This window comes from Gymnoscopelus braueri (assembly GCF_963280865.1).
Source record: "Gymnoscopelus braueri genome assembly, chromosome: 15".
Classification (NCBI taxonomy): Eukaryota; Metazoa; Chordata; class Actinopteri; order Myctophiformes; family Myctophidae; genus Gymnoscopelus; species Gymnoscopelus braueri.
In genome coordinates this window covers 36,392,135-36,403,140 of record NC_137620.1, presented here as the reverse complement: position 1 = coordinate 36,403,140, position 11,006 = coordinate 36,392,135, and the positions used below count along the sequence as shown (strand labels likewise).

At 42.4% G+C, this 11,006-nt stretch overlaps 1 protein-coding gene across 3 annotated transcripts in view; it reads right to left on the bottom strand.

Moving 5' to 3' along the window:
- LOC308101214 (mothers against decapentaplegic homolog 1-like) overlaps window positions 1-8,857 on the bottom strand; it is an 18,132-nt gene extending 9,275 nt beyond the window's left edge. For 2 of the 3 annotated variants that reach the window (XR_013934512.1, XM_080450599.1), the window contains exons 1-5: window positions 8,754-8,857; window positions 6,315-6,671; window positions 5,088-5,197; window positions 3,991-4,096; window positions 586-825 (exon numbers count right to left, since the gene is read on the bottom strand). Coding sequence is in view for 2 of the 3 variants with exons in the window: in XM_080450599.1 (XP_080306725.1) it covers window positions 586-825; window positions 3,991-4,096; window positions 5,088-5,197; window positions 6,315-6,498 (640 nt within the window). In the remaining variant the exon portion in view is untranslated. The remainder of the gene's footprint in view (window positions 1-585; window positions 826-3,990; window positions 4,097-5,087; window positions 5,198-6,314; window positions 6,672-8,753) is intronic. The other variant, XM_080450600.1, reaches the window with a different exon arrangement.
- Between the last annotated feature and the right edge of the window lie 2,149 nt (window positions 8,858-11,006).

Below are 11,006 nucleotides of genomic sequence, written 5' to 3'. Positions count from 1 at the left end.
GGGACAGAGGGGTGAGACAGAGGAGGTGAGACAGACAGACTGAAAGACAGGAGATGAGACAGACAGACAGACAGAGGGGTGAGACAGACAGACAGACAGACAGACAGACAGACAGACAGACAGACAGACAGACAGACAGACAGACGGTGAGACAGGGGTGAGAAAGACAGACAGACAGAGGGTGAGACAGACAGATAGAGGGGTGAGACAGACAGACAGGTGAGACAGACAGACAGACAGGTGAGACAGACGGGGTGGGGGTGAGACAGACAGACAGACAGACAGACAGAGGAGTGAGACAGACAGAGGGGTGAGACAGACAGACAGAGGAGTGAGACAGACAGATAGAGGGGTGAGACAGACAGACAGACAGGTGAGACAGACGGGGTGGGGGTGAGACAGACAGACAGACAGACAGACAGACAGACAGAGGAGTGAGACAGACAGATAGAGGAGTGAGACAGACAGATAGAGGGGTGAGACAGACAGATAGAGGGGTGAGACAGACAGATAGAGGGGTGAGACAGACAGACAGGGAGGTGAGACAGACAGAGGGGTGAGACAGACAGAGGGGTGAGACAGTACCTGGTACATTAAAGGGACTGTCGGGGTCAGAGCTCAGAGGGGATGCTGGGTAGGCGTTGTCCGGGGAACAGGGGTGAGGGAACGCCCCCAGGTTGGTGCCGTGGCCGACCGGTGCAAAGGATTCTGGGTAGGTGGCGTTGTGGGGCATGAGGGGCTCGTTGCCATCACCATGGAAACGGGAGAGGACACAAGGTCGCGAGATCATCTCGTTGTTCCTGGGGACGAGGACAGGGGGCAGCACTAACACACACACACACACACACACAAACACAGTTATCAAATATGGTTTAATGGACAACCAATCTGGGAACCAAGAACCAAATGAGAAGGAAAAACAGCGCCCTCTGCTGTTTGTACTATCTCACTTGGCTCTGGGACAATGACGACATAGCACCCGTGCGCAAGGAAACCGGGGTTTTGGTCTGCCTTCAGCGTTTCACTTCCGGTGGTGCGACTATGTTTTCATTCCCACTAACAATATGTCTACACGGAACACTAACACCACTTCTCCCAGAGAACATGGATCGTTTTGGTTATAAGCCCACATGTTTCTATGATAAAAGAGCAAGTTAAAATGTGAATATCTTTTCGTGGTTTTGTCTGCTCCGCGGACGCTATTGTTAAATTAGTTTCGGTTGGTTTCGAGTGGGGAATGATCGGCGGACACGTAAATCCCGCCCACTACATTTGATTGGGTAAAGCGCAGCCTGCTTCCTGATCTGAAGGCACGCCCACTTGTAGCCCAGTGTGTACACGTTATGACGAACCTTCACGACAGATTCCAACGCAGAGCAGAATCTGTTCTTGAGAGATTAATGGACAACAAACTCTATGAAGAGTATACTGTAGCTGTATTTAATTTGAGACTAAACTAGGGCTGGGCAATTAACCAAAAATATATCGAAACCGATATTTAGCACCAATAACAGACTTAAATCGCACAGAATGAAACATGGTTGCGGTACTTCGGAAAACATCTGTGGTATCAACTTGACAATGCCTAACTTGTGCAGTATTAAAATCGATGGTATGGGGCGGGTTGTTGTGTAAGCACACGCATCAAGAGAGAGACTTAACACAGGCTGGATGATTTGTCAGAGAGAGAGGCTGTTGTGTAGCCTATAATATATATCTGCATTACTCCTCATCATTCAACACAGGACACACTTTTACTGCTACTTAGTCTTTATTTTATCATTTATATTGGTGTTATTTAGCCTACATACAATTTAGGCATTTAGCAGACGCTCCTATCCAGAGCGACATACAATACGCAAGGTAATCACATACATCAAATGCAGAGAGACAGGTGGCCTGCAGGCCAAAATTGGCCCGCCAGGGATGATATCTGGCCTGGCAAATGATTCTGTAAATGATTTCTGACAGTCCCACATAAAGGCTAGTGATTCTCAAGGTGGGGTCCAGGGACTCCCAGGGGTCCTTGAGGGGCTTCCAGCGGGTCCCCCGCTAAATTACTGATAGTCTGGAACCAAATGGACCCTTAGAAAGATCTGTATACTCTGTAACTCCTCTGACTACAATGTCCACTCCAAATAGAGAATCTACCCCCACCCTAGGAATGTTTTATCCATGTTGGGAGTGCTTCACAGTTTCATAAAGTTTCTCTCCATATCTAGAGGACCTTGAGCTCCTATTCAATGAAAGAGGTTGTTTATCTCTGTTCAAACGGGAGTATGTCTGGCTGTCTCCAGATGTTATTTTTCTTTTACTTTTTAATTAACTAAATGTCCTCATTCAAGGATGTGGCCTTCACAAAGTGATTACCCTATAAGTATTCCTATCTGCACCTGTGACATTTGATTACAGACACAGTTCTATCAGTATGCAGTTATAACACGCAAATCTTTCTTTAGTAACTTTCATAGCAATAACAAGTAATATATTTATAATTTTATAAGACGTTCTGTCAAAGTTTCAGATATTAAATTACCTTTTGATTGTGTTCTGGCCCATAATGAGAAACCAAGAACCTAGCATCAGTCTAAACTATGCAGGTATACTATCAAAATAATAATATGTACATTGAAAGGATAGGATATGAGGTAAACAATGAACCAACGCATCTGCCTAAATATGCAACCGTAAACAATGAAACACAATTTACTAGTATGTTACGTAATATAGTTTTCTTTTGCAAATCCATTTGTCAGATTCAGGATTTACTTAAAAACAATTCAGATAAATTATCAAAATACATGAATATGACCATAATTATAGCCATATAATATCAAACACGAGTTCAACACCGCAATTTCTAAAAAGAACAGACATTTTATTAGGACCCATAACATTTCCCTGGGACCCATTCAACTGACCACCTGTGGGTCCTGAAACCTACTACATTGAAAACCTAACAACATAACTGGGTATTCGTATTGCAGTACTATGATAGTAGTATCATTTGTGTCTATACTACTGCCATAATAGTAATATCTTAATTAGAATAGAAAATGTGTAATGCCATTAACAATGAAACACCAACGTGGATGTACACAAAAAAAGGCGGTTTCCATTGTGGTCCACTCCATAAAAACACTCAACACAGAAAGAACAAAGAAAGAACAACAGTGCTAACTAATAAATAAAACGGTTTTAACAAAACAAACAAAAAACAATACGACGGGGGCAGGGGTCCTAAGAACTAGTGTAGTAGTCTCGCGTGGCCAGACTGTTGCCTCCCACAATTTTCAAATGTTTCCGGTCATACAGTCTGGACTCGGAAGCTCTGATCATGATTAAAATATAAAGTGGATGTGAAGCCTCCTCCCCACTTTGGTTTTGTCTTTACAGTCGCGCAAATGTATCCTAATATAAATCAAAATCATCAAAGTATATTATATAGCTTGCTGCTGAGCAGAAATGGAAATTAAAAAATAAAATGTAAAGATATTTTTTAATATATTTTTGTGAACGGAAGTGCCAGCTTCCTTTCTCGGATTTCGGGAGGTGCAGTTCCAGACTCTATATAGCATTCGGAGTTTGTGGAATAGTTGTCTGGCTACACGAGACTACTAGTGTAGTTAAGTCCAAATAGAGTTTAGGTGGAGCCATGATTTAAGATCACCCTTGAACCTTGCAAGTGAAACCAGGGACTCCACATCCATGGGCAAGACATTCCACTGGGTGGTGGCTGTATAATAAAAGCTAAATTTGGGGGGGGTGCGAGGTCACGGGAACTCCCCCTGGTGGAGTACCTGTGAACATCTCTCACTTTAGAAAAACAGTTGATAAAGTATCTGGGCACAATACCATTAAGGATCTTGAAAACCAAGGCCATTGTAGTAGTATAGTCGTATTCGTAATAACAGCAGTATAGTGTAGTATTCTAGAGGTATTATAGTGTTATAGTATAATAATTGGTACAGTGGTATTAGTAGTACTTACTGGGACTATCCACTCGTTTATAATGGTAGGGGTTGATACACACATCTTTCTGTTTGGAGCCGAAGGGAAACTGACAACAGTCTAGAGCTTTCAACTCATGATGAGACTGTGTGAGAGAGAGAGATAACACACAGTTAATAACACACAAACACACACACACACAGAACAATTTTAGGTATGTGCAAATGTACTTGACAAATACCCCAACAACAGCAATACGTGCACGTACGCAGGCACACACACACACCTGTTGTTTGTTTGGATGGAAAACGTTTTAAATCAGGTCTTCTGCAGAGCTTATGTCAGAGGACAGGAGGTTAGAGGTCTTCTAAAACACTGTGAGTGTCATGTCCATGTCACTGATGTTTTACACAGAGTCTGGCTCATGTTCGTTCAGTTGTCGTCACCAACACATATTCTGGTGTGTGGAAATAATGACCTTTATATGCTCATAATGAAAATGTGATATTTAATCTAGTTAATGTTTAACTGAATGGTGTGTGTAGGTGTACGGCCCATAAATACCATAATAAAGCATCCTCAGTAGGCTAGAACACTGGTTCCCAAAACTTTCAGCTCGAGACCCAAAAGACAAATTTCCCCGGGACCCAGACGTATAAAAATAGCCATTTATGAAGTAACCACTTATGCCCTATTTAATAGTGAACATGGCTTATCTACAAGGTCACAACGCGCTACTAGTTTCCTTTCTTTTTTATGAAAGGAAACTTTCATAAAAAAACTATTTTTTATGAAATGTTTGGGAGACTTTTTTTTAAAAATATTTCTAAAATGATTTTCTTTTGTATCTTTTGAAATAACAATTAAAAAATATGATAGGAAAAGCTAAAAAGGGGATACTTACTCACAATCCATAAAAATAGGTCCCGACCTATTGTTTGGGACCCACTGGGTCTACAGAGCAAAATGCATTGTATTGGCATTTTAATGCAACATCACAGACATGAGTCCACTGGTTCATAGCTGCTTTTAAACCTACCAGGTTACCCTTAATAACTGGTGGTGACCGGTTAGAAAACAATGCCTCACAGTTGGGAGATGACATGAGTAGTAATAGTGCTACTAGCAGACAGTACCTGTAGATCAGGCCACCTCCAGACCTTACAGTAGATCACGTGAGGAAGTCCTTTACGATGAGACACTTGTAGGCGACCATCCAGAGACCTGGGGATGGTCACACACTGACCTACACACACACACACACACACACACACACACACACACACACACACACACACACACACACACACACACACACACACACACACACACACACACGTTATGAAACGTAAACGAAAAAGAAAGAACCAAGAATTTGAAGACCCACAATCACACACACATCACGTCCACAGAGAATACTCTGACTGGCCGTGGCCGGTGGGTGTTTTAACATAGCAGCCTCATCACTGTTTTTCAATATTAATGCACATGATAAACATTGTATTGTATTAACGGTTAACGAGGCTAACTTTTAGAGGACCACAATGGAAATAAGTCCTGGATTTTAGTGTGTTTTATCCTCCAATGTTTTTTAACCAACACGTATGACTTGTTGTGGGTTATTTACAATTCTAACTAACTAACTAGCTAGCTAACATTACCTAAAAGCTATCCATAACCACTCAACCCATTTAGACCGGGAACGCATCCCGGTCTAAATGGCCGTGCCATGAGCTTGTAGATCTGCTTTTTTCGTGAAAAAAAAAAATATATATATATTTCTTTTTTTTTTTTTCATTATTTCTTTCTTTATTATTTCTTTTTTTTTTGTAGAATCGTCCTCAGGTCTAAATGGGTTAAACCACATAGTTGAACGGAGTCCCACAGCGGTCTATACTAGGACACTTCCTTTTGTCTCTCTACACCCAATATCTTTGCCAAAAATAGAGTTGTTCCCCAGAATAGGGCACGCTGACAACAACAAGGGATTTCGACAGAACATCATTCATCCTTTTGAAGTAACATAAAACATGCTGAAGTGTCCATGTGTGTGCAGTAGTATATGGGGCAGCAGTGGCTCAGGAGGTAGAGCGGCCACTTGGGAAACGGTTTGATCCCCGGCTCCCCCGTGGGTTGGTGTCAAAGTGACCTTGAGCAATGTGTGTGGGAATGGGAGAATGCAATGTACATTGTAAAGCACGTTGGATTAACGGGGCAATAGAAATGCCCTTTTTTTGGCGGGGTATAAATAATTTGACTAGTGATAGCTGACTGACTCAGTTGCTACTTGTTTCCAGTTCTTTACTATGGATTTTCCCACACACACACACACACACACACACACAGTGTCTCTTGGTCCTCACTAATTTGTCCGGGCTGGCTCAGGGCTTTCTCCAACTCCTCCATGGCGCCTTTCTTCTTCTTCAGCTTTTTGACCAGCGCGTCCACCGCTTTCTCTGCCCACTTCTCCTCCTCGTCCCCCTGCTTCCACCCCAGCAGCCTCTTCACCGCCGGGCTGGTGAACGAGAAGAGAGACGTGACGTTCATCCTGGACACAGCGAAGGACGGGCGGACGGGTGGAGAGAGAGAGAGAGAGAGAATGAAAAACAGAAGGTGGAATGGTAGAGTAGTACTTAAGACGATCAGAGGTTCTCCCTCTTCTGGTTGTCTGGGTCAGAGAGGGTTCAAAGGGTCAAAATGGCTTTGATCTTGGCGCACACCTGAGAGAGGGGTGAGGGGAGGGGGGTGGGATGGAGAGAGAGAGAGAGAAAATGGGGAAGAGAGAGACAGGGAGGGAGCGAGAGAATACAATAAGATTAACCACTCTACCGCTTTTAATCTGGCATCCCTATTAAGGTCATTATAGGTGCAAATGTTCAAAAAGCTTCAGAAAGCTTACAACATGTTGCGATGTGACAAGTTTGTAAGCATGTAGACCTGCTAGTTTCGCTATATTTGAAATCTTTTGAAGAAGAACCTAGAATGACATGGCCAAAATAGGGATGCCTTATGTTCACCCAAAAAAGGTTTTTGATTTTTTTCCTAGGCCACAAACAAGGCTCACACACACACACACACACACACACACACACACACACACACACACACACACACACACACACACACACACACACACACACACACACACACACACACACACACACACACACACACACACACACACACACACACACACACACACACACGCGATACTAAGTGGTCTTGCACACATGTGCAAGACCACTTAGTATAGTATGCAGTTATGCACACATACAAATACACACACACACACCATTATCTGACACCCCCGTTGCCACTCTGCTGGAGAGAAAATCAATGAGTCTTTCTAAAAGGAAGAGAAGGATGAAAGGATGAGAGGAGAGCAAAGGAACAAGAGATGGAGGGAAGGAGCTAATGGGGAGAAAGACAGAGAGAGAGAGAGAGAGAGAGAGAGGAGGAGGAGAGAGAGAGAGAGAAAGTGAAGTGAGGTTTACAGCCAGATAGATGGAAGGATGGATTGAGATAAAGAAACTGAGGGAGAGATGGAAAGAATGAATGAATGAGAGAAGCATGGATAAACGTAAGGATGGGGAAGGAAAAGGAGGAGGGATTAAAGGAAAAGGAGGTGTAGAACACAGGATGGAGGGAAGGAGGGATGAACCTAAGGGAGGATGAGGGAGGAGGGATGGAGGTGTTGAGTTGCACACTCCACTACATCACTGCTCTCTCTATAGAAACAACTACATTATTTATCAGAGAGAGAGAGAGAGAGAGAGAGAGAGAGAGAGAGAGAGAGAGAGAGAGAGAGAAATTAACTACTTGAGGCCAGAATTCCTATTCTGGGGGGGGGAATATTCGCCAAAAATAGCAGTGCAGAGGGGAAAAAAAGATCACACCAAGTACAGTGCAACTCTGAGAGGTCCATTTTACTAAGATTACAGGGGTTGTGGTTAAAGGACAGAGGAAGAGAAAAACTGAGGCAGAGAGAATATGTTGCATTTATCTGTAAATAAATGTGTGTTTTACCTCACACAGCAACTTTGAAAATGTACATATATAAGTGTACTGATGTACATCAGTTTTGTCTTACTGTACACATATGTACCTGATCTACATATAGGCCTACTGCATGTGTGTATTTACTTTGACCTGCATTCTTATACTACCCTCCAATTCTGCATATTCAATTGCATATTCCCTGTTGCTTGTTTATTTATTTATTTTTTAAATAAAAAGTACAGTAGTATTCTTATTATCTTGTTGTTGTATTGTATTAATGTTGTTAGCAGGCTCAGTCTTGACAATGTCACATCAGCATTATGCTTGTATCTGTATGATGGAGAGAGGGAGGCCTCACACACACACACACACACACACACACACACACACACACACACACACACACACACACACACACACACACACACACACACACACACACACACACACACACACACACACACACACACACACACACACACACACACACACACACACACACACACACACACACACACACACACACACACACACACACACACCTTTTCCAGGGGATCACGTGGTTTCCATGGTGATAAAGCGTGTGTCTGTGGTTAACCACGGACACACAAGTTACTTTGTAAAAAAGACCCCGTCCCGTCTTGCTTCTTTTCACGACAATAGACCACCGTAAAAACTAAAAGACCACCGCAACTCCACGTTTAAGCGTTGTCGGCGACGCCATTCCATTGTACGACGTCTGATAGACGGCCGTGCACCGTTTAACGTCCATAAAAGAAGTGTTTAAAGTTAGTTAAACTTACCTTATTATGGTTGACGTGTTCTGCTGAAACAACGCGCCGCTCAGACTTCTTCTACTACTTGTCTAGTCTACTACTACTCACTCAGTGTTGCCAGGGTGTGTGAGAGAAACAAGCACCCGGGGCTAAGAAAACAAGCCCAAAAGAAGCAACTAGGCTACATGAGCCCTTTAAACCTTCGGCTATTTTTGAAAAAATTAACACATTTTGAATATTTATTTTTAAACATTTGAACACAAATCTGGTAAGCGGGTCCCAGCTATTTTCAAATCTTACTATCTTACTAAATAAAGTACATCAATCAAAAGAATCTTGATTAAAAAAAATACACAATTTTAATATATATATATTTTTTGAAACATTTGAACACAAATCTGAACGGGGGTCCCAGCTATTTTCGAAAGAATCTTGAGGAAAAAAAAGTGACAAACTTTGAATTTTTTTAACAACACAAATATTGTATGGCCTAGCCCTAGAATGTCTGTGATCTTACATACATTTCAAGTATTCCAAATACACAGTCATAGATCTCTCTCGGTCCCCCACTGTGTAGTGCCCATCTGCGCGGCCATAAAAGTGCTCTAAACTCCGTCTGTACTCACCCAATAATTAATTCCTAAGACGTGGAGTCATATTTTGTCCTCTAGTTTCATATCCATGTGAAAGTTCTGCCAGAATACGTGTGTTTAGTCAAATATCTCCACTTATTCACGAGCTGCACACGGACGAATTCTGTGCGACGCGAGGGGCCAGGAATGATTGCAGCACTGAATATACGTAACTTCCTTAAGGACGCACAAATGTTTGGGACACACAATTGACAGGTGCTTGTGATTGGTGCGGGGTAATGAATCATCACCTGCCAATTGTGTGTCCCAAACATTTGTGCGTCCTTAAGGAAGTTACGTATATTCAGTGCTGCAATCATTCCTGGCCCCTCGCGTCGCACAGAATTCGTCCGTGTGCAGCTCGTGAATAAGTGGAGATATTTGACTAAACACACGTTTTCTGGCAGAACTTTCACATGGATATGAAACTAGAGGACAAAATATGACTCCACGTCTTAGGAATTAATTATTGGGTGAGTACAGACGGAGTTTAGAGCACTTTTATGGCCGCGCAGATGGGCACTACACAGTGGGGGACCGAGAGAGATCTATGACTGTGTATTTGGAATACTTGAAATGTATGTAAGATCACAGACATTCTAGGGCTATGTATGGCCATGCCTTGCACAAAATATTTTCAGATGTGGCTGGATCTGTGGACAAATACAAATTAATTTGGGGGTCCTTGACTTGAAAATGTTTTGAGAACCACTAGCTTAAACAACCTTAGGGGAAAAGTCCAAATAAGCAACTACATTTTAGAAACAAGCCCAAAAAACTAGCAATATTAACAAGCAAATTTACAGAAAAACAAGCCCAAAGTCGCTTATAATAAGCGGACATGGCAACACTGTCAACTACTACTACTGCTGCTACTCGCCCCGCCCACTGTCTCTTCTGCTGACGTCACCCCGTACGAAGGGAGCGTTCGAAGCATTGCACAATCCCTCTCCGGTCACTTGATTTATTGATGATGATGATCATAATAACAGTGATGTAAAGTAACTAAGTACATGTACTCAAGTACTGTACTTCAGTACAATTTTGAGGTATTTTTACTTTACTGAAGTATTTCCAATGTTCTGTACTTCTACTCCACTACATCTAGGAGGCAAATATTTTATTTTTACTATTGAAAACTAGTTACTTTGTAAAACATGCATTCATCACTACAGACATATACTGAAAATAGCAGATCTACAAGCTCACAACGCATCGCTTTGCAAAACTGTAATTTGTAAGCACTTTGGATGTTTAAAAACTGTTTTGTTATTATTATTATTAATAATATGTATTCTGTATGTGTACATGTGTCATTCTGTCATGTGTTTGTGACACACACACGCACGCACGCACGCACACACACACACACACACACACACACACACACACACACACACACACACACACGCACACACACACACACACACACACACACACACACACACAGCATAGTTTCTGTTTTGCAGTTCTGATGATATTATTTTGTAAGCAAGACAAAATGTTCGGGGGGGACATCAAATAGAGGATATTGAGCGCTCCCCATTGAATGCTTGACGCTACTTCAAGGTAAGATCGGAGGAAAATATCAAACGCTCCCACGGTGAGGATAAGGTAAAGACTCGTTCCCATAGCTCGGAGGGATGGT